At 50.3% G+C, this 23,891-nt stretch overlaps 1 protein-coding gene across 2 annotated transcripts in view; it reads left to right on the forward strand.

The window, feature by feature from the left end:
* CPNE2 (copine 2) overlaps nucleotides 1-23,891 on the forward strand; it is a 44,857-nt gene that overhangs the window by 14,378 nt on the left and 6,588 nt on the right. For both annotated transcript variants that reach the window (XM_032121900.1, XM_032121901.1), the window contains exons 3-12: nucleotides 2,650-2,829; nucleotides 5,887-5,961; nucleotides 8,662-8,733; nucleotides 12,288-12,371; nucleotides 15,464-15,553; nucleotides 15,785-15,883; nucleotides 16,683-16,769; nucleotides 16,948-17,007; nucleotides 19,754-19,887; nucleotides 20,543-20,597. In XM_032121900.1, coding sequence (XP_031977791.1) covers nucleotides 2,650-2,829; nucleotides 5,887-5,961; nucleotides 8,662-8,733; nucleotides 12,288-12,371; nucleotides 15,464-15,553; nucleotides 15,785-15,883; nucleotides 16,683-16,769; nucleotides 16,948-17,007; nucleotides 19,754-19,887; nucleotides 20,543-20,597 — 936 coding nt within the window. The remainder of the gene's footprint in view (nucleotides 1-2,649; nucleotides 2,830-5,886; nucleotides 5,962-8,661; nucleotides 8,734-12,287; nucleotides 12,372-15,463; nucleotides 15,554-15,784; nucleotides 15,884-16,682; nucleotides 16,770-16,947; nucleotides 17,008-19,753; nucleotides 19,888-20,542; nucleotides 20,598-23,891) is intronic.

The following is a 23,891-nucleotide window of genomic DNA, read 5'->3' on the forward strand; positions in this document are numbered from 1 at the left end:
ACTCACCACATTTCCACTGAGCCCCTCCAAAACCTGCCTTCTGTGCTGAATTAGTTTCTTTGGGACTAAGGTATGTGTTTGCTTTTTCTTTTTTTTTTTTTTGGTTTTTTTTTGGAGGCTTTTTCCTGCTCTGCTTATTCCTGGCTCAGTAGCTCTGGCAGACATCCCACCATCCCACAGCCTGGTGCTGCCCAGGGATGCCAGCACAGGGGCTGCTTTCCAGAGAGGTCTTGCCCTGGGATCTGGGATGCACAGGCAGCTCAGCCTCGCCCAGGACTGGGTGTCCTGGCTGCAAGACACGGTGGAATGCCAAACAGGGCCATGGCATTGATGCCTTAGGTTTTAATGTTTATATTTTTCAAATTCTATACTGCTTAGTGTTAACTCTGAAGTTTCTTGTAGCCTGTTAATTTCTGCTCTCTCATGCTAGGTAGACATAACAAAGCCTCTCCGGGCCTGCTCTCCAAGGACACTCAGACCGTCCTAGTATAAACCAAAGAGCCTCTAAGGGGAGCAGCTGGAGGGGAAATTACATGATTAAACTGAAGCTTTAATTGGAGAATTAACCCTGATATGCAAATGAACCAAACCTATAAAAGTGTGAAGAACTCGTGACCTGTTGTCCATCTTGGGGTCCATCTTGGCAATAGCCTCTGGCTCCCCAGGGGTACCTTTGAAGGCTTTTCAAATAAATACCTACTTTTATTCCTTTATTCCTGTCTAGTCTCTGTTTCTAGGAGGCCTCTTAAGGCATCAGCATGGCCAGAGGCTTCATGCTGTCCCACAGAGAGACGGGATGGTCTTTCCAGACACTGAGGGCAGCAGCTTTTGATAAAATCACACTGGACAGTGCCTGTGTTTCCTTGTTTTAATAGTCCATGTTACCATATCCTGGGATAACAGGGTGATGTGGCAAAATGCCAGTGCTGTCACGACAGCTTCCACTGGACCAGGTTACTCAGAGTCGCATCCAACCCGGCCTTGAACACTTCCAGGGATGAGGCAACCACAACTTCTCTGGACAACCTGTGCCAGTGACTCACCACCTTCACAGGCAAGAATTTCTTCAGAATATCTAATCTAAACCTGCCCTTTGTCAGTTTGAAGCCATTCCCCCTTGTCCTGTCACTCCAGACCTTTGTCCAAATTCCCTCTCCAGATCTCTTGGACCCCTTTACATGCTGGAAGATTCTCAGAGGTCTCCCCAGAGCCTTATCTTCTCTGGGCTGAACACTGATATCAGTATGATACCAACTGTTGCTCTCCTAACAAAGCTCCTGCTTGCTTTGCATGCTGGAGGATTTTTCCCCCAGCTGTGGGTGTTTCTTGTTCAGCTCTCAGGCTCTGCTGCCCAGGCCCTTCCTGCCCCTTGCAGCTTCATAAGGGTATTTTGTATGTTGGGCTCTAAACTTGTGCTGGTCTTATGCCTTTCAGGGTGTCTGGGGAGAAATATGGGTCCTGACATTAGAATTCAGACTCTCCTTGCCCAATGACTTCTGGAAGTAAATAGACCAGCTTTTCTCAGGCTCAGTGTCCCAGTTTTCCCAGTTTCTAACACTTTGGCCAAAACCATGGGAATTTGTGCAAGCTCATGACAGGATCCCAGCTGGTGCTGCCACCCTTCCCAGCCCTCCTGCAGTGTGAGTTATGGGGTTTTGGAGGATCATTCCATTACTGGAGGGCAGCATTCTGGGATCTCTGTCATGACTGCCCTCAGGATTTGGTTTTTTTTGGCTCACACAAGGCTTTCTGTCCACCTGTGCCACGCAGTGTTGTAAACCCACACTTCCATCAGCTGTCTGCCAAGTTTCCTCTGCTCTTATCACTGCTCTTGGCCATGGGATGCTGCAGAGAGCCGTGGTGCTTCCCCTCTGATAGCGAGTTCCCCCCATGCCTTCCAGTTTCCATCATCCTCTCTGTGCCTGCCCTTCCAGTTCATCAGGGACATCACTGCTTCCAGCCTGCTCCCAATAGCTCGGAGTGACAATGCCTATTGAAGTTTTGTCTCTGAGCCCTCCCTGCCTCTTGTTTCTAGTAATGCTTGATGAAATCTATGAAAAAGGGACTGCAGTGATGGTTTTTTATCTTTTTTTCTGTGGAAGGCCAACAAAGAAGAAACCACATGGATGTTTTGGTTTGAGGTCTAGAGCGAAATGCTAGAGAGTTGTGTTCCGGCTCATCACACTTCTTGTTTTGCTTGTCCTTGTTGCTGGCTGCACAACCTGGAAGAAACAAGTTTGGCACTAGAGCTGTGAGGGTCTGGTTGAGGATCAGAGGTGTGTGAGAGCCTCAGCTCCTGGGAGAACAGGACTTAGAAGCAAATGAAGCAATTCTGGCTTCAGTAATCCTCAAATCCCTGCCGAACCCTGGCTGGGTGAGTGCTTCCATCCTGGCTGTTGGATGGGGTGGGTTGTCCAGCGCTGTGTACCCATCCTCGGGAGGCAGCTCTGCATGACGTGCCATTGTGTGTTTAGATGGGTCCCAGCTTGTGCAGCTGGGTGTCACAGCCTGTGTTCAGGGACAGCACTGCTGAGGGCCTGGCCTGCTCGTTCTGATGGTCACCACTGGGTTTCTGGGTGGCTCTGGCTGAATTCAGTTTCAGTTACAAAGCTGTGATGCACTTGCCTAAATGCCTCTTTTTCTTTGCAGCTGGACCGGACAGAGACAGCTGTGAACAACCTCAACCCAGCTTTTGCCAAGAAGTTCATCATTGACTACCACTTTGAAGAAGTGCAAAAGCTCAAGTTTGCCCTGTTTGACCAGGACAAGTCAAGCACGCAGCTGTATGAGCATGACTTCTTGGGCGAGTTCTCCTGCACTCTGGGCACGGTGAGTCTGAGGTCCCTGCAGCAAAGGGACCCTGAAACTCATCACCCAGAGCGATGTGGGGAGATTGCAGCTGCTCTTCTTACCTCATGCAAAGTTTTCTGGCTCCGTCCTGGAAATACAGATTTAATTCACTTGTCACACTTCAGCTATTGAGGTTGAACTGTTCCACATCAGGGCCACTCTCTATTTGTTCAAGTCTAAGGTAATCACAGTGTGGGTCTCTTCTGGTGCTGGCAAAGAGGCATCAGCTGGGGGCTTTTGGAAGTATCTCTGTCACACCATGGGTTATAGTAAGGACCCTGATGACCAGCTGGATTTGGGCTTGGGAAACTTCCAGATATTTAAACTTCCAGATATTATCATGACAAAAGTTAGTCTGCCTTTCTATCTCAGTTTGGTTTTTCTCTTTCTGACAGTTTTGTCCATTGTTGTTGTGTAGTAAAACATCCCTCCTGCCTGAGCATGTTGGTGCTGGAATGTGTCTTCTGCTTTTCCTGTGGAAAAGCTTTCGGGACACAAGGCATTTTATAAGTTTTGGAAGGTCTTTTCATTCATGAGCCCAGACCCTGTTAGAAGCTGGCAGCTACATTCTCCAAATGTCTTTGTCCTCTGGCTCAGAAGCAGGGAATGAGGAGGATTTTTTCCATCTTTTTGCAGCATCTGGCAGCTGAGGGCTGCTGTGGTACCTAGCACAAATGCAGAGGCTGGGAGAAACTGCTTGTGTTGTGCTCAGTGCTGGGATGGGGAGGAAGGAGGGACTGTAATAGATGGGTCAGCCTGGGGAGCCAGCCCAGGGTGCTCAGGGAGGCTCATGAACACAATTGCTTTGTTACACAGACTGCAGCATGGCAGGCAGGACCAGGGACTTTACCACTGCCAGCTCAAGAGCTTGACGTGTTGGAAGAGCACTGACATTTACAGAGTTTGAAGTTTAAAGGCTGGAGTTTTGGAAGTGCTCTGTGATGACCTAATTCTGCTCCTGCAGAAGTTAAGAGACAGTGCAGGCAATAGCTCTGGCCTGTGTTCAGTGGTTCAGCCCAAACCTATCCTCTACCATTCATTCTGCTGTTAGTTACACATCCAGCTCCAGTGTGGGGTAGATCAGCAAGGGCTGCTTGTGAAGGTCATGGCCTTGGTGGAAGCTGCAAGCAGAGGATTCACGGACAGAAGGAAACAGAACTGAAACCTTGCTGTTCGTGAATGTGGCTCTGCAGCAGTCCAGGGCTCTGCGGGCCCATGTTGGAGAAGAACATTATCCATATGCAGTGGGGAGGCAGGTGGAAGTGTCTGAACCATCTCCTCCTGCTTGTTGGGTTTCTCAGATGATCTCAACCCTTCTGGTGCTTGGGAAGGTGATTATATCAGAGATGAGCCTGGACAGACCCTCCTGGGTTGTGGTAATGCCAGGGATGGGCAGCTGTTGGCAGGTCTCACATCCGGGGGATCTCTCAGAACAGCTGATGGTTTTGCCATGGTGGCATCGCTGTCTGCTGTGTCTTTGGGCACAGCTGGTAGGCTTAGTCTGTCAGAAAGAAGATAGCTTGGAACTCTGCAACCTTGCACCAGTATTTTCACTCTGCAAAAGAGAACTTGACCTGTGCCCAGTTTTTGCAGCAGTTCCCATGTCAGCTTCTTGGTGACTTTTAGTCCACAACAAGACACCAGCTTGGAATGGAGGAATCTTTTCATTTCCCTTTTTTCCTTGAAATCCTGTTAGCCTTCTTTCCCTGTGGCCAGCATGGGCTTGCAGCACAGCCCAGTCGTAGAGCAGAGGTGGACTGGAGAGGTGGCACGAGTGCAAGGATGAGGAGAGGGGTGAAGCGAAGTGGATGGGGGCTTGTGGGTTCAGCCACCCTGCTGTGGGTTTCCTGCTCTGGGTTTCCTGATAGCTGGAGTTTGCCTGGTGAGATGTTTCCATAAGGTCTCAGAAGAGGAGGGCAGCTGTGGGCAGCAGCAACTGCCCAGTAAGAATCTGACTTTTCAGTTCTGAGTTTGCATCGGAGCTCTTGTCAGATTAGCTGGATTGCTTAGTGCAGCTAATGAGGGCTGTAGTAGGATTTAAAAGGACAGTTAGATCATTCCCAGGCCTGTAATGACCTCTGTGGCCAAAGGAAATGTAGCAGGGATTAGACTCCAGGCTGGAGGGTGTCCGTGATTCCTGCTAGGATTGTGAGGAGGTTTGTCCTGCCTGTACACAGTGTGGCACAGAGATCTGGTTACACTGTCTGGTGATTCCTGTCGATCAAAAGCTCTGGGACTTGGCTGTCTCCTCACAAATGGAAAGGCATTTTGCTTTGAAATTGCAGGAATCACAGGGTCACAGAATGGTTTGGGTTGAAAGGGACCTTTAAAGCTCATCTAGTCTCGAAGGGGACCCACTAGATGTGGGATCAGGGCACAGGTAGTTCCAGCAGGTTGCTGGATCTCCATGTGGGTGTCTGCACCTCATAAGGAAAAACGACAGGTTCCTCAGATCTGAAGGAGACTGAAACTCACTGAGCTGGGAAGAATCTCAAGGGTTTAATTCATCTCCCAGTTTATTCTGTCTGTCCTGTTACAAACCAGAAGTGGAGGGGAGAACATGCCTTTGGGGCTGCTGACCCTGCACAGGGGGTCCAGAATGATGCTGGGGGAGAGCATCCAGCTTGTGATCAGGATCCACCCATGGAAACGTGTCCTGCAAGCCAGGTGCTGGCAGGGGTCATGTTAGAAATATGTAAAATGGGTTTGAGAGATTGAGTGCTGGTTTTTCTGGGAACAAATTGCAGTAGCTCGGTCTGTGTGAGGACCCACTGATCTCCTCCACTGGTCCCTGGGTTCAGTGGGCAGCAGTGCTTCAGCCTCCTGTGCCATCACTTCTCTGCATTGTGCACCCCGAGGGCTGGGCTGTCAGTGGTGATATTCCCACTCTCACGGTCATCCCTGGATATTGGTGCCTTTCTTCTACTGTTGTGAATGCTTAATCTGAATTAATTAACATGAGCAATGATCAGTTGCTTATGAGTCTGCTTTTGATCACTTGTGCTATAATGGCTTTATTGTCTTTGGCTTCTCTAGATTGTCTCCAGCAAGAAAATAACACGGACTCTCCTTCTGGGGAATGGCAAGCCGGCTGGGAAGGGGATGATAACGGTAAGTTTGCTCCTCTGTGTTATCTCTGACTGTGTAAAGGTGGGTGGGGACAATGCAGGACACTTGCACAGGGTCCAGGAGATTGGGGTGTATCTCTTGAATATTTTTTGCTTTACTTCTTGTTTTCCTGGCCACTTTGGTCTGTTTGGAGGATGGTTTATTTGGGACAGGGACAATCTTGCCCAGTGTCTGTCTGGTGCTTAGCACTGCGAGTCTTCAACTTCTGCTTCAGTCTCAGAAATAAAAAAGACTTCAGTCTGGAGAAGTACCAAGTAAATCTATGCTGCTGTTGTTTGTTATCTGGTACGAGGCGCCTGCTCAGATCTCCCTGGTGCAGTGGCAGGTAAGAGGGCTCATTCCTGTTCCAGGGATGGGTGATTTTGTTTGTAGGATGAGGATGTGCCATGGCAACAACTCTCATAGCAACAGCCACTGAGTCTGATGCAGACCCCTTCGGGCAGTGGCCTTCCTGCTGCGGGTCTCTTTAGTGATGTTTTTTTTAAAAAGAAGAGACTAAATTTAGGTGTGTTTCTGTTCTACCACAGCTCCCATTTTTTGGATCTCGACTGTGTTACGGGTTTTGTGAGATGTGCAGCTGGGCTGCAAAGTTGTGGAAGGAAAGGCCAATAAGGAGTTAAACTTCTGTCAGGTTTAAAAGCACTGGAGAGGTTTAAAAGCCCGGGACCTGGTGCATCTCCACTGCTGTTCGCTTTAGAGGAATGTATTTTTCTCTCTTAATTGCTGCAGTTAGTCTTTAAGTGCGAGGGAAAAGCTGCAGTGAGGTTTAGAAGCGGGGCCATTCCCAAGGCTCTCTACATCCCATCCAATGATTGAGTGGGAAGAGCTGGAAAAGCTTCCAGTCAAGTTCAAAGGTTACATGCTTTAGAAAAAGGAAAGTCCTGTGTCATGAAGCATCCAAGGGGCAGAGACATCTGCTTCATTTTGCACAACAGATAAAATTTCCTGATCTGGGGTTTTTTGCCCTGGCCTGGACTAGGTGATGGCAACAGGGTCTTGTGTGGTGGGCACCTTTCCTTGCTGCTTGGCATGGTGCTGGAGCACAGGCTATGGACACCACTGGAGGAGCAGGCTTCAGGGAGTTTGGAGCCAAAGCCTGACTTCCGTGCCCTCATTCCCTTCAGTTTTGCCCAACTATCCATTTTCTTAACTGAGGTGCCACACGGGTGAATGCAGCAGAAGAACCTCAGCTGAATGGATGGGACTGTGTGGGGTCCCTAGATTTGAAGAGAAAAGATCCCAAAGCAAACCTCCATGTTTGTAGAAGTCAGTCCTAAAATCTTGCTGCACACCTCTTCTGGACATAGCGGAGGGGATGTTGTCATTGTCCGTGCTGGCCAAGAGAAGATGCCACCAGCAACCTGTGGCAGGGTGGCACAAGGACATTCCTGGCTTGTCTGCACAGCCTGACTTTTACAGCCTACAGCCAGCCCTGAAGTGCTGGACCCCAACTAGGTATGCTTTGTGGGGCTCAAGAAAGGGCAAATTTCATCCGCCTCCCTACAGCGCCTCTTCCTCCTGCTGGTTTTGGTGACTGCTTACACCCACCAGGGACTAAGTGGGAGAGAAAAGTAATACCATGGCATGGCAGTAGGGAACTTCTGTATGGAGCAGAGGGGAAAACTGGGGGTTTTATGCAGTGAATGGATCCTCTGTGGACCAAAGAGTTGTGTCCGCCTTGGGGATGCTGGGGGGTTGGCCAGGACCTGTGGCTTATCCCCTCACCCAGCTGCCCAGGCAGATGCAAAAGCTGCATCTCTGCCTCCTCATCTCTGCCAGCTCCCCAGCTCTCCTAAGTGCCAATAACCCTCTGATTGCTCGTTCTGTAGAAAATTGTCCCCTGGAGTTCTGCAGGTTCTTCTAAAAGCCTTGGTGTAATGACACTGCATAACTTCAGTGCAGGACAGCCCCTTGTGAGAGCCAGCAACCAGCCATGCTTGGGACACTGTGCACAAGGACAGTGTCCATGCTGTGCTCCTGGCTGTTCTGGTGCTGGCTCCTGCCCTGGGAGAAGGAGGAGGCAGGTGGGAATGCTGGGGAACAGCTCAGCCCACCCCAAGAGATAAGAGGAAGGAGAGGTGGGGAGCAGATGCTTGGGCAGAAAAAAAAAGACAAGTGATTCAGAAAATGGCTTGTAATAAAAGTGAATAAAATGTGGGGTTTTGTTATAAACATTCCTTTAAAATACCAAGAGACTGATTAGACCATATTCCAGACAAAACTGGCCCACTGGGGGTTGGCAGCTGAAGCCCTTCTAGAACACATGTGAATAAAGTCTCTTAAACTGAAGTGGTCTGGGCTGTGCTCCTGCCTGCTGCAGGTCCTCAGGAGCAATCATGGAATATTCATCCTTGGAGCTGCGTCATCAGGTAGTTTTGTGGAGATATGGCTCAAGTCCTGGGTTCCACCAGCACCTCCCCTAAGGGATGGGATGACTGTTTTTGCCATTCCCAGCCCAGAACGTGGAGGATGAGGTGGCACATCTTGCTGGCAAGGGTTTATATGGCTTCTCCTTCCTCTGGGCTTGGTCCTTGGAGGCTTCTCCAGGTCCTGAATGAGTCCTGGTGCAGAAAAGCCATGTGGGACCAAATCCAGCATGACACCCAAGAAAGGGGTTGAGTTTTTTACCAGAAGCTTTGTTTTTTGTGCTGAAAATGAATGCAGCCTTCCCTTGTCTTTCAGATAGCTGCCCAGGAGCTCTCAGATAACAGGGTGATTACTCTGAGCATGGCTGGCAGAAAACTGGATAAAAAGGTGAGTGGAGCTGTGTCTGGGGGATGCAATGTTAAACTTCTGTCCTTGGATTTAAAGAACCCTGCTTTGGGTATAGCAGTGACAGAAAGCAGTCCCACTGGAGAAAGCATCAGGGTGAAACTGGGTGAGACCTGCTGGCTGCTGGGTACAGCTGCGCCTCAGTTTCCCCATTGTCATGGTATTTCCTCCTTCATCACACGTCTTGAGATGGAAGGATTCTGTGTGGCACAGGAGCTGTGTAACAGCATGTCTCAGGGACAGCAGATCTGCTTCAGTGGTAGTTCTTTGGAATTGCCTCCTGACAGAGCTGGAAGTTTTGATGCCCTTTGACTCCGTATCTTAGGTGTGCTGAGAGCTCCTGGCTTGTTGCCTTCAGCCCCTCTGGAAAGGGAGCAAACATCTGCATCTGTATCAAACTGTAGGGTCTGTCTTCTCCAGGGAAGAAGTGTGGATCTCACAGAGGCAGGTAACACATGAGCTTTGGATATGATGCACAGGAAGCACTGAGCCTCTCTGAACAGCATCTTCTGACCTTACTTACCAGGCAACCAGAGCTATTCCTCTTGAACCAGTGCTGTTGCTAAGCAATCAATGGGAATATTATTTTTCCTTCTTCCTAGTCTCTCCAGAGCTTATTTTATTGGCAGGATGGCCCTCAGTTTTTTTGTAAACAGGGTAAAGCAAGCAGTCAGGCAGAAGGGTATTTGGTGGGGCAGAAGATGTGGTTCATCCAGTCCCATTGTTCAAACTGGACAGAGATCTGGTTTATCCGAGTGCTTTTTCCCACCTGTTGGAAATGGCTGTTTTCACACCCTTCTACTTACCTTGCCTAGTGCAAGGAGCCAAATGCCCCCGTTAAGAGGTAACAAATAACAACAGCTCCATTTAATCTCTAGGTGTCAGCAGAAAGATTGTGCTCAGTGACTGCCTGCTGTCACCAAGAACTAACAAGGTTTCTTTGCCAGTTCCCATACTGCAGGACAGAGTTGCAGTGCTCAAAGTCCTGCTCCTGAGCAAAGGATGCTCAGGTCACCTCATGCAAATTAAAATGGCCCTTGAACAAGGAAATTGAATGGAAAACAGTATTTTTGAATCATTTTTGGTTATGGGTGAAATGCAGCTGTGGGAGCTGGTTAAAACTTGTTTAAGCTTAGGAAAGACAGTGAAAAATAGAATAAACAAAAGAAAACCAAGGCTAAGGTTGCAGCCTGGGGAGTTACAGCATCCTGTACCACACAGCACAGAGCTGGGGAGCATGGCTAGAGGCTCAGACGTTATAGAAAGGGATTGGATCTCACAGGATTTTGTGGTGGGGTCATGGGATCATCTTTGGTGCACACACCGAGCTGAAACTGTGGGCATCCCTTACTGGCAGCTGTGCCACAAACGCTTCCTGGAGCTGTGCTCAGCCCCAAGCAGCTCCTTCTGCTGTGGCTACCCTGAGGCTGGGAGCTCTCTGAGGCTGCAGGCAGGGCCTCCTCTCCATCACATGTCCATTCCCTCCACCTGCAGCTCACTACCTTGATTTAAATGTTGAAGCTGCAAGGCAGGAGCATGTCAGCAGCAGATTCAGCCTGAGGCTCTTGTACCTTATGTCAGATCAGTTCTTGGGAGAGTTGTTGAAAGATAAAGTGTCTTGCAGAAGAGGAGGTACTTCCACCTGGGACCAGCCATGTGAAGCCCAGAGCTGTCTGTGCCACCACAGTGGTGGGCACAGCAGGAGGGCAGTGATGCTTCAGCATGGCTGGGGGACAGCAAGTGCTGTGAGCCAGGACTGCTGCTGAAGGCTGTGATTTAGGAAGCTGTATCTGCTGGAAGTGCCAGCTCTGCCCTCCTTCTCCATGGTGTGTAAAAACCAGTTTGGATCATTTAGATTCCTGGACCAATTTGCAGATCGATCTGGTCTGCTGAGCTTCTTTGGTTGCTCAGTTTCCATTTCCCGCCAGGTTTGCAGGGGTGAGATGTGTGTGGGTTTGATGTTTTAAAATAGCAGCCCACAATCTTGTGGCTTGGAGGCATCTCCTACTCTGCTTTGAACAGAACAAGGCCGACCAGACTTGCAAGCCAGGCTGATCCATGTGGGATGGCAGCAGGCATCCTTCAAAGCTCCCCGCTGCCCTCGGAGCTGCTGCCTCCACCAGCCCACGCTGGGCTGGTGCTGATGAAGCTGCATTGGGTTGGAGGTTAAGTGAGCACAGGCAGGGTCAGGTACCCACCCCTGGTTCTTTAATCCATCTATGAAGCCTGAAAGTGCCAAATCCAGGTGGTGGGTGAGCAGGATCAGAGCTGTGCTATAACCATAATGCTGCAGAAGGAATGGCTTGTGTTTCTATCTTACAAACGTGTGAAAAAGGGTAGGAAAAAAATAACCTCATCTCACCAGGGAGCATCCCTGTGAGCCTTTATGGTCTGCTTCTCTGCAGAAGAATTTTGACTGAAGCAGGTTGTAGTTTCCCCAAGCCAAAACACTTTGCAGCGATTTACTTTTCTGTCTGGCTTCAGAAACAGGGTTTAGATAGAAATGTTGACAGATTTTCTGCTGGGACATCGCTAGAACCCGTGTGCATCCCAGCTGCCATCTCCTGGGCTGGTTGTGGACAGGCGATCCTGGAGTGTCCATGTTTCCCCCTCCTCCATGCACAGCGCCTTGCATCCCCACTGTATCACTCAGAAGCCCAAAAAGCTCCTGTTCAAACCCACAGAGAGCTCCTCCAGCTCTTTGAAGGACTCAGACACCCATCTCCCTCTAGGAGGAATACCCAACTGAAATAACTTGAGCTCTCAATAGATTGTCTGGAATATTTGGGACTTGGTTTCTTGTTAGCAGCTTCTTGGTTTTTTTCTGAATGGGAATGAAGTTCTGCCTAGACAAGCTGGAGTTTCCCTGTCAGTGCCACCAGCGCCTCCTGCTTCCCCGGGCTGCGGGTGCCGAAGCAGCCCCCGTGCTGATTCCCAGCAGGGGCGTGTGTGTATGTGTACATATTCCTCATAAAGCAGCAGCCCTTTGTCGGGGGATTATCTGAGGAGATGCTGGCAGGAGAGGCAGCACACACTGACTCAGGGCTGCGTATCTCAGAGGGTGTTACATGATCTCTGTCAACACCAGGGCAGCTCGCTCCTTAAAGATTTCCTCTGCTTATGCTGTACTGCTGTGTGTAGGAGGGTGGATTTTTTTTCCTTCCTTCCCTAAGACACTTCATAATTCTGTTTCTCCTTTGAAGCTGTGGATGTTTTTCCAAGCCCAAACGCAGCTGCCTCCCAGCTGGGGTTGTTTTCCGTGGCATCTGTGTCCAGAGAGCTTGTCGGGTACAGGCACGTGCTGGGGTGCCAACACACCCAAAAATGTGGTGGGGAAATCAAGGGGATTCACACAACCAGGATGGGGAGGTGGGCCGGATGCTGGCCATGGGTGCTGCCTGTTTGCCAGTGTGCCTGACCCGGCCCCATGAGGACAGGAGAATGTCTGCAGGGCTGGCACTGCCAGGGTAACATCTCTCTTGGACCTCTGCTGCTTGCAGAGCACCATGTAACCCATCCTGTTCTTCTCCCTCCAGGACCTTTTTGGGAAGTCAGATCCCTTCTTGGAGTTTCATAAACCAGGTGACGATGGGAAGTGGATGCTGGTTCATAGAACAGAGGTGAGCAAAACTCCAACCTGAGCTGCTCAGACACCCCCATCCTCCATCCTCACATCAGCTTCTCTTGCCCTTCATGGTGTTATCCACTGCCTGTAGAGCAGGGTGGGGATCCAGGGATTTCAAAACCTTACAGCTCTCTTCCGGGTGTCCAGCTGAGGCTGCTGGACTCCAGCAGATGAAGATTCACTGAGGCTAGCAAAGTCTTGAGATCTTTTCTGTACTGTTCACTGCTGTATCTAGCATGCAGACAGGGAGATGGTCTTGAAGCCCAAGATAATCTCTAGGCTCATCCTGGGCTTAGACTGAGCCGTGGACCACTCTCCCTCCACTTGCTGGAGTATCAGGATGAGCTGTGACCTGGGGAGATGGTGGAGAGAGGTGATGTGAGGTGGGGAAAGGTTAAAATGAGCTTTTGCCACACCTTCCCCTAAGCTGGGTGTTCAGGCACCTCCAGTTTCAGTGCATGAGCACTTGGCCTCATGTCTCATTGAGCCAGAGCCACAGCCAAGGAGGCAGAGACCCCAGGTCTTGGTGGATCTGATCAGGGCTGGCTGAGCCCTCCTCTCCCTCATTTATACCTGCTGTGATATTTTGATCCGAGCTCCCTCTGGTTACAATCTCGAGCTGCTAAAGCCAGTGATGTTAGAAATACCAGGCACAGCACGGGCAGGGAGAAACAGACTGGCTTCTGCTTTAACAATGGACTAATAAGTACTTTTCAACTGCTTATTTTCTTCTCCTCAAAGCTTGTTTCAAGGCTTTTTTAGTTTGCACGTAGTTCGGGCCAGCTGGCAGAGAGAGGAGGGGAATCACTGGCAAGGGGAACTCACAGCAGCCTCCATGGCAGAGGAAGAGAGCTCCATTCCACCCCATCTCATACCCTTCTTTTTCCATCCCTTTTCTTGCCCCCTCAAGGCCTGGTTAAGGAGCCTATTGTACCATCACAGGAAACTGCTGTAACAAAACACAGGGTGAGCTGAGGTGGAAGGAGAAAGTGGTGTTTATTTACAAAGTCTCTCCATATGTTCGGTTTTACCACATCTGTGTGAAGTCCATGAGGTTTTCCTTCACTCATACACCCACATGCACATGAGCACCAGGGTGTGGGTAACACCTTGTGTCCTGTGGTACCAGTACAGGCCATCCTTACAACCCCAGCTCTGCTGTTTATTTTTCGGTGCTTTCCCACACACCTTTCTGTGCATATTTAGTTCATATCAACCTTAGTATTTCTCCTGTATTTCTGTGGGAGCAGGCTGGGACCTTGCTTGGCTTTTTCCTCATGATTCAGTGTGGGTAGCTGGGCTTTGACTCAACAAGACGTGTTTCTCAGATGTGGGGATTTGCAGTGGCCTCCAGTCCTACCTCCTGGAAGAGGCGTGGGATTTGGGAAGGTGACTGTGCACCAGCCATTGCTGGGATCTCCATAAGCATGTCAGGTTTGTGGGGAGCAGATGTCTGTACTGGTGTTTCCTCTGAGTTGCTGCCCAGTTCCTCCACTGTCCTGTCTCACTGGATCAAGGTCTAGCCAAGTTTTCTTTCAAGTAATGGATGCTCCAACAGCCTGCACCTTACCAGCCCCAAATGCATCCAGCTGCCCTGGGAGGAATCCCACGTTAGGTGACCCATCCCTGGAAGTATTCAAGGCCAGGTTGAAACAGAGCTCGGAGCAACCTGGTCTAGTGGAAGGTGTCCCTGCCCATGGCAGGGGTTTGGAGCTGGATTATCGTTAAGGTTCCTTATAACCCAAACCATTCTATGATTCTGTGACCATCTTTGTGTTACTAGGCTGGATGCAAAGAAATAAAGTTCTCCATTCTTGCAGCTTTCGGTGCAGGAATATAACCAGCGCTCAGTCTGATGCTGGCATTTCTCCTGCCACAACGAACAGGGCAGGTCTGACAGGGCAGGATTAGTGCACTATTGCAGCCTGTTATCTAAGCACAAGTGTGAATGCTCAGCTGGAGATACTGGATCCTTCCCCACCCTCCCTGGTGACCTGGCAGCCTATGGGCAGCATCCTGGGGTGTGTGGGCTCCCCCTGCTCTTCCACACTCCTGGAGGAGGTGTTTACAAATTCAACTAAACTGTTCCTGCAGGTTTCCCCTGCTCTCAGTAAGAGCCTGGCTGTCAAACAAGATGCCCATTCCAGGTCCCGTGCAGCTGTTTGCCCGCAGCAGCAGCCATGAATCTCTTCCTCGCTGCTCTGTGCTGTGACTGTTCCAGCTGCAAAGATCCAAGGTCCTCCATGCCAGATATCCCCCATGTTTGCCTTGAACAGAGAAGGGTTAATTTGCTGCTTATGCCTGACTTTCTTAATATCCATGTGACTCTCTCTCTCTGTGAGCACCACACCTTTTGTGAAAGAGGATCTTTGCCTGCCCCGCAGGCACCTCCGATGTACGCAGCGTGTGCCTGGAGCCCGCTCGAGTTTGCTTAGGTTTCTACTGAGTGAATGCATTCTCTCAGGAAATGTCAAAAAGCATCAATTAATATTTCTCCAGCTCAGGCAGCAGATGTTACACAGATGAGACAAGAGAGCTTAATGTGCCCAGGGATGTTTTGGCTTTCCAGAGCTGGTTGCAGCATCTTGCTGCTCCATCTTCGTGGTGGTCAGACCCCACATGGATTCAGGCTGTGTTTGGGTGCTCGGGGGCTGTAAGCAATGAGTAGGGGGCAAGCAGTGGGATGCAGAGGGCATATATAGTAGCTGCTGGCCTGGGAGTTGTGGGGTGAGTGGCTGTGCCTGTGCTCTGGGCAAGGCTGTACTCTGGGCATGGCTGTGCCATGCTGCCCAGGGTGGCACAGCTGTTCTCTCAGGCAGTTTCGTTTAATTGCTCCCAGAGGTGGATAAATCACCCAATGCAACGAAAACAAACCTGGTTTAACTCACACGTTCTGCAGCCTGAGGAGGGGAAGCTGCTGTGTCTCAGTTACGGAGGCAGGAGAGGGCTGAGACAGGCTTGCCTTGCCTGGCCTGTCCCACTGGGAACCTGGTTCAGGGTCACTTTTGGAGGTGTGTCCCTGCTTTGTCCTGATCTCTACCTGTGGATGTGCCCATTGTAACAGCATCCCTCTGCTCACACCCCCAGGTGATCAAATACACACTGGACCCTGTCTGGAAGCCGTTCACTGTGCCTTTGGTGTCACTGTGTGATGGAGATATGGAGAAGCTGATAAAGGTAAGGGGCAGCCCTCTGGCTTGTATTGTGGGGATCAGCCTCTGGGACTGACTGTTAAACATCTAAACCCCCATGACTGGCTCATTAAAAAAACCCAAAGCAACAAATGTCCAAAACAACAAAAAACACCTTGTTTGGGGTCTCCAGCAGGAGAGGTTGGGGACTTCAGCATGTTTCCTTGCAGGAGATAGTTCCTGTGTCTGAGGCTGGTTTGTGCTCCTTCCACCCCAGGTGGTGTGTTACGACTATGACAGTGATGGGGGACACGACTTCATCGGGGAGTTCCAGACCTCAGTGGCCAGGTTGTGTGAAGCCCAAGATGCCTCTCCAGTAAGTGCTGACATGCTTTTGGGGAAGAATGGGGAAGAGGCTCCTCGGGGTTGGTGACAGACTTTGGTACTTGCACCTTCAACCTGTGCTGAGAAGAAGCCAAGTCCAGATTCCTTTCTCCTTTCCCCCGCACCGTGAGTGACCCTGGCTATGGTTGTAGTTAAAACATCTGAGCTAGAGAGAGCTAAGGCAGACTTTGCTGAAAATCAGGCTCTGCTGGGATGTCTGAAGCAGCACCCATTATTTGGGGTGCCCTGTGGTTTGGGGGGCCAGAAGGGGAGGTGTGACTTGCTGGTGGGGCTGCATCTGCAGCAGGGGCAGCCTGGTTCCCAGGAGTGCAGGTCCTATGCAGCTCCACACCAGTTTTGTGCCAAAGGTGTCCCCATTTTCCCCAGAAGTGCTGGCCAAGGTCCTTGGCAGATGCCTCCTGCCTGAAGGTGTGTTGTGAAGGCCCCTGGATAGCAGGGCTTTGCACTGCTGCCTTCACTAGGATTGCAAACCAGCAGATCTTGGCTGAGGCACAGGGGCGTGTAAAACACTGTGTATGGTGCATTGAGTTTCCTCTCTGGGCAAACTGAGGCATGAAAGTGCCCTGTCTAGGACTGCACAAGATGGGGGTGCCAGAGGCAGACACTGAGCCCGTTTTTCCTCTGGATTTGCAACCTATAGCCTGGCAATAAAATCTTCTCTTTCAGCACTGGAGGGAGGGTATGCCCAGGACATGCTGCTGGTGGCATCTGCAGCCACATGGCACAGCCCAGCACTGCTCTCACACCAGGGTCTATCTTATGTGTTACAGCTCGAGCTAGAGTGCATTAACCCCAAAAAGCAAAAGAAGAAAAAGAATTACAAGAACTCTGGGATCATCATTGTCAAGTCCTGCAAAGTGAGTATGTCACTGACATGTTTCCTTCAGCTCGTGACTGAGCTTGGGTCTTTCAGAGCTCCCCCATCCCTTCTGCCTCTGCCTCCCTTATGTTTCCAAGGACAGGCCCTGCATAGCCTGAATAATGATGACAATGATGACAGTTGCTGAAACACTGGTTTTTTGTTTTTTCTTTCAGATAACCAGAGATTTCTCCTTCCTGGACTACATCCTGGGAGGCTGCCAACTGATGTTTACCGTAAGGACTTTTGCTTCTCCTTGCCCAGTGATAGTAACAGCTGTGTAATGGGCAGAACTGGGGAGGGAGGTTCTGTGTGAGATTCGGCACCAGCTTGGGGTGACTTCTCATGACAGTGAGGAGCTGCCCGTTTTGCTGTTAAACCATGTGGGTTTGGGGATTCTGGGGATGCTCAGGTACATCCAGTAGCATGGAGGGCGCTGGCTGGACTTTGGCTGACGGCCAGATGTTCAAAAAGACCTTCTGACCCTTCACAAAATGTCACCAACTTCTCTCCCCACTTCAGGCTTTAACCACCCATGGTTTTTTATGGAATCTCTCCTTATTCTGAACCCAGATGAGAGGCTTTGGGATGTTAAAGAGATGGTTTTCTGTGTTTTTACTGACATTTCCACCTTCTTTCAAGCTGGACCACAGCTTATCAGGAGTAAATAAGCAAGAACATGACAATCCTGAGTGAAATCACCACAATGCAGAACTGGGGTTCTCAATTTCTGCAAACTTTTCTCGTGCAGTATCCAGAGAGCCGCAGGCACTCGCAGTTAGTTCAGTTTGTATTTTGTTGTTTTATCTGAAAACATGATGGGGGAAGAGCAGGAGGAGGAGGAAGAGTTGCCATAGGAACAGCAATGATTGGGAGAGCTTTTTGTGTGCTGTTCTGCCTATGTGTGCTTTGGTCTTGGTGCTGGAGAGTGAATAGAAGAGAAAATCAGTGAATTTATTGGTAGTACAGAGCTCTTGCGTGAATTAGGTTTGAATGTAGAAATCTTCCCCCCATCTAAAGATCTGCTGGTTATTGGAGGGCTCCTCCTCCTCCCAAGGCATCTTTGGTCCAAAGGGTGTGTTTCCGAAGGGTGCACCACTGCAGAAACACCTGAGCTGGAAGGAGGATGCTGCACACACCCCCTGCAATTTGGAAAGGCCACTGGTGTCCTCCCCACCGAGGGAGGGGGAGGGGAGAGAAGGGCTGAAGTCACAGAGAAGAGAGTTTTGGACCCAGTCACATGCCTAGTGTTGGAAGCAGACCAGCTGTGTCCCTCTCAGACCCATTGCCCGAGTCCTGCTCTTGATGACGTTGCTTGCATGAGCAGGGCCCCTGCCTGGCTGACTTCACTGAGCCCCCACCCTGTGTCTCAGTTTCCCTCTTGCTCTCTGGCCATGGTGGCTTGGCCAGAGCTGGGTGCAGGGGCATTACAGAAGTGAACCACAGGTTTGGTGAGGCCGTACAGTTGTTTGATGAAGAAGTTGGGTCTTTGTGGAACCATAGGGTGGTTTGGGTTGGAAGGGACCTTCAAAGATCATCTCGTTCCACCCCCCTGCCATGGGCAGGGACAACTTCCATTAGACCAGGTTGCCCAGAGCTTCATCCAACCTGCTCTTGGACACTTCCAGGGATGGGGCAGCCACAGCTTCTCTGGGCAACTTGTGCCTCACCACCCTCATCGTGCAACATTTCTCCCTTACCTCCAATCCAAACCCAGCCTCTTCCAGTTTAAAAACGTGTTCCCTTGTCCTGCCATGTGGCGGGCAATTGACCTGTGGTACAAGAGACAGAGAGAGCTCTTGGTAAGACAGCCTCTGGTGCCAAAGACTTAGTGGTTATGGTGAGGGAAAGGAGCCTCTCCCAGGATGCCGTGTTTGGTTATGGTAATGCACCCCAGTTTGATTGCCCGGTTGGCTCCTGGTGTTAGCCACACCCCTGTACTTGAGCTCGAGCTGTGACGTGCTCGGGGTCATTTGCCTCTAGAACCCTTCACAGGTTGTAGCAATAAACTGCTTTCTGTGGAACTCTACTCAAGGACCCTTCTCAACTCCGTGCCATCAGCTTAATGTTACTGGAGCCATCCCTGTGTCTGTGTGCTCCTGCCTGTGAGCCACAGAGCCCGCAGGGAGCTCAGTAATCCTGACATGCCTGTTTTACCAGCCAGCCTGCTACAAGGTGGTGGCACGTCCTGGGCTGTGATGTCTTCTTATCCCAGCCAGGCCAAGGTCCCTTCTCAGGCAAACTGCCATTTGCCCTCTCCCATGATGGATATGGAGCAAAATCTCCCTCAGAATCCCTGAGCTCAATTTAGCCAGTGGAGTTATTTTGGGTTTGCCTCTTCCCAACTCTTCCTTCCCAGTCATATCAAATTGGGTGGCTCAGCATCTCGCCTCTTCTGACCAGATTTATCTGGGTCTGAGGCATTTCTACAAATGCCTTTAAATAGAAAGCCTCATTGAGGATGGAGGAAAAGGAGTGCCTTCCTGACAGAGTCCCCTGAGAGCTCAGCATATATTGGTCTCTGGGGAAGCCTGGTGAAGAGCAGATGTTCCTGCCTACAGGGAAAGATCTGCTCAGGGTTGTTATTCTTTGGTCAAAGACCTTGAGATCCAAATACCCAGATGGCCCTGGCTGCCTTGGTGCCATGGGGCTGCTCAGTTCCTGGGAGATGGGCAGCGAGAGTCCTGAGCTGGAGGTGGTGATGGCTTGCTCCAGGAGTAGGGGCTGCCTGGGGACACCTTATGTGATGCTCATTGATGAAAAGTGGAGCTGTAAGAGTGAATGACTTTGCCTAAGGTAGTATTTAATCAGCTTTTTGCAGGGAAGGTGCAGAAATGGATTTTGTTAAACTTTTTCAAAAACTTGAGGTTTGGTGTTTGAGGGAACTGTGTGTGGGCCTCACAGCAGTGAAGGCTTGGTGGCCAGGTCTCTGGTGGCATTTGCTGACAGAGGATAGGTTTATGCATCTCTCTTGTCCTCCAGGTTGGGATTGACTTCACAGCTTCCAACGGGAACCCCCAAGAACCCTCCTCTTTGCACTACATCAACCCCTTGGGGACAAACGAGTACTTGTCGGCCATCTGGGCTGTCGGCCAGATCATCCAGGACTATGACTCGTAAGCACCGTGCCCTTCTGCCACTACCCCTGATTTGCAGATGTTTCCCTGGCTTGCCAAGAGGCTTCTGGGATGCATCTGCCTTGATGCAGGGCTAAGTAATACCTTAAGGATGTTATTTACCATAAACATTGGGGTGCAGGAGGAGAGGGTTGAGACAGGCTTTCTCCTCTCCCCCCATTGCTGCTGTGGATTGTTAGCAGAGGTGGAGCATCATCTTCTGGGGGCAGGTGCCCTCAGCTTGCTGTTGTTTACTGTTTACTGTGATCCCAGATTGCCTCATTCTTCAGGCATCCAGTGGAGTGGAGAGAAGATCAGAAAAACATAATCTCAGACACTGATAGAGAAAACAAAACAGACGTATTTTGCTCTCACTGTGATGCCTTTTGTGACCAAAATGGATTGTTTATTTTTTAAAATCTCCAGGGTTACATGCCTGCAAGGGACGCCTGTGTTTGGGCAAGAGGATGCTCCTGGTCTCTAAGGGAAACAGAGCAAAGCTGGACTCTTTTTTCCTCTAAAGATCAAATTCAGGGGGGAATATCTATTCTCTCTGTTCAGCTCCCATTTAAAAGCACTGTATGTTTTGGGAGAAGCTGTGCAAGCCTGCCTTGTGTGTGTCAGTACACCCATATGTTTTCCTCCTTCTCTTTAGAGACAAGATGTTTCCTGCTCTGGGATTCGGCGCCCAGCTCCCGCCAGACTGGAAGGTGAAGTGCTGAGTGTTTGAGATGGGTTTGTCCTGATATTGCCTGGGCAGGAGCAGAACTGCCAGGGCTTGGTCAGGGAAAAGCTGCTGGTGAGAGGGGGAATAGGCAGATGTGGAGCCTCAGCCGGTGAGATGTGTCAGTGTGGGTGGGCAGCAAGGCAAGGATGGGGCATAAGCAGCCCATTCCTTCATTCTGCACTGGCATGAAAGCAGCAGCTCCCTGGCATTAATGGGCAGAGCCAGGCATTGATTCATTTTCCTGGCAGAAGGCAAGAACAATTCTGGGGAAGGGAAAAGGCCTCTGGATGCATGTGTCAGACGGCAGCTAAGTCTGGAAGGGGGCTGGGAGCAGGGGAGCCTTGATGTGATGTTGCACAGGCAGAGCCTGCAAGGACTGAAGCAGAGGAGCTTTCCCAAAAACCCACCTTGATCTTTGGTTAGGATTAGACACTGGTCCTGCAAGGGCTGAGCTGTGCATCCTGCTCATCTGGAGGGCGGGCAATGGGGCTGTTCCTGCAGCCTGGCTGGCAGATGGGGAGCATCTTCTCATGGCTGAGACAATGTGCTGGGACACCACCATCATTAATTACTGGCTGGGTCTTTTGGCCGCTCTTTGCTCACGCCCTTCATGTGCATTTTCTTTCTGCTCACTGGTTTTGAGGCGTTCCCAGCTTCAGGCTGGGGTTGAATCTCAGCGAGCCCTTTGTGTTCTGTGGGAGGGGAGCTGTGCTCTAGGCTGAGCACAGCGGGGCACATAAGTCATGAGCAGCTGGGAACTGGGCTGGGAAGCTCATCACTGCCAGCCCTCGTGGCTGGGGATGTCCTGCCCGCTCCGGCTTTGTGCTTTTCTCTGCTCTCCCAGCAGCCAGAATTCATATGACTCAAGTGGGAGCTCTTGCTGTTTGCCAGCCACAGAAGGAGATCCCTCCATGTGCAGTTTGGGGCTGATTCATCCTCCTTGGCCTGCAAATGTCTCTGGTCTGTCACTTTATCCCTTTTGTTGGGAAAATCTAGGTAGGCAGCTTCCAAGGTCTAAGAGCCAGCTGCTGCCAGGGATTTATTACTTGGGGAGAAGAATGGGAATGGCAAATGCAGTAGGGATGGAAAGAGCACAGCAGCTCGGGATCATCATGGTGAGCATCCCGTTCTGCTGCCCATGTGTGTGAGTCAGTGCCCACAGGAAAGGCATTGCTGGGTTGGAAACAGCCCTTCTGACAAGACTGGAGGTGGATACTGGGTTGAGGATGCTGGCTGAGGGCTCTGCACGTGCCTCCTGCAGCCTCCTGTGGGCCTGGAGATGCTCTGTAAAAGCTACCAGAAAAAAACTCCTTGTTTTTGCCCAGAATGATTTCTAAGCCTAAGTAAACCCCAGTGGGGAGCAGCTTCTCCCTCCCCAGGTGCTTGGCCCATGCCTGCAGGTCGCCCATGACTCATCAGTTGTCTTGTGTTTTCAGTGGGGCCATCCCTGGTGCATCTCCCTGCACCACTCCAGCCTGGGGCTTCATCTCACCCCAGCTCTCTCTGAGCATCACTGGCTCCACTCACTCATTAAAAGATTTTTTGGCTATCAAGGCTTGTTGGGTAATTTCAAAGCCAAAGCAGCAGCTCTTTGTGAAAACCTGTGACAGTGGACAGAGAACAGGGACCCACAGACCCAAGTAAAGATTGCCAAGAGATACAGAGGTATAAATGGTGCTTTGTGCTCCCGTTGCCATGGCTCCCCCAACGCTTCTCAGGCGCCCATCGGAGCAAGATGTTTTGCACACAAAAGTCGCGTTGGAAATGTCAAAGAACATCTTGCCGTGTAACAGCTCTGTAGAGAGCCTCGAGTGGTTTCCTAGTAGGGAACAGGAGAGGGGAGCAGATGGGTTGTGGTTTCTGGGGGCTGAGCAAAGGCAAGGCAGCAGCAGAGAGGAGGATTCTTTATGTCGGAGCCACACCGGTCACCTGGATTTGGGAGATGGGATCAGCCAAAGGAAGCTGGTGGCTTCACCGATGTGCAACCCCCATCCTTTTGCCTTTTATATATAGGGAAACTGAGTCATGGCAGGGGTGGGATTCCTTGGGGGGATGCCAGAGAACCCTCTGTGAGGTTGGTCGTACCCTTTGGGGTGGTTCAAAAGTTTCTCCCTGTGAGTTTCTGGGGAATGGGATACCTGTAGGTGCTCCATGTACATTTAACTGGACTCCACAGAAACTGTTTTCAAAGTACAAGCTGAATAGAGAATGACATCCTTTCTTTTAAATTTTTTGTTATTTTGAAGCCCTCCTGTTGATTTTTTAGCAGATACATATATAGAGAAAGCGAGATAGATATATATTTATATATATATATGTAAAATTCATAAACTCCAGAGGAGGTTTTGCAACATTTCTGCCACGTAGGGGTTCTGCTCTGTAGACAGTGAGGAACGCAGCTTCAAACCATTTCATTGCTTCTTAAAAGAAAGATAAACCCCTCTTTTGCAGTGCAAAACATGGAAATATTTCTGCCTGCCTTGTCTATAAATACTTGTGGCAGAATTTTGAATATCTTCTTAAAAAAAAAGGAAGCAAGCCCATTACAACCACAAATCAGCTGAATTTGGGTATATTGCCCAAAATCAAGGCTTCTGTGAGAAGGGGTGTTCGCAAAACACAGTTGTGCATTCAGCTTGTCTCTAACCTGGTGGCTGCGAGTGTTCCTGGTTGTGCTCTGCAGGCCCGGAGAGACCTGAGCAGGCTGTGGCCAGTCAGGCAGCCCATCAGCTTTGCAGCACAGGGAAGACTTTTGGTTGACTTTACTTCTGTTTGGTTGCTATTTCCCACCCTACAGCCTCTTGTAAAAACAGTTTCTGCTGCTTCTGACACAATGCCCAGCATAATTGGAAAGTCTGAATCAGACGCGTGGTGCATTTGCAGCCTTGGGAGGACTCCGGCTTCAGACGGCGCTTTGGAGGACACTCGTTTTGCCAGCATTGGGAATATGCGTGTCCCCAAGCAATTCCCTTGCTGAAAAGCTCAGCAAACCTCCACCCTTCTGAGAGAGAGACAATATTCTTGTTTTGTAATGCTGGCATGAAGAGGGTGGGACCTTTTTGTTTCAGAGTCCTTGAGCTGGTGGCCTGAAAGCCCAAATCACCCCTTCAACTTTCAGAGGTGCTGGAAGAGGCAGTTGCACATCCTTGATGCTCCTGAGAATTTGTTTGCTTCTTAGAGTGCCTAAATTGCTGGGAGCAGAGTGAGGAATGCCTAACCCCACACATGTGGTGGCTGTTCCACAAGCAGGCTCTTGACCCACACCAGCACTGGAAAG

This window comes from Corvus moneduloides, chromosome 12 (genome assembly GCF_009650955.1).
Source record: "Corvus moneduloides isolate bCorMon1 chromosome 12, bCorMon1.pri, whole genome shotgun sequence".
Taxonomy (NCBI): Eukaryota; Metazoa; Chordata; class Aves; order Passeriformes; family Corvidae; genus Corvus; species Corvus moneduloides.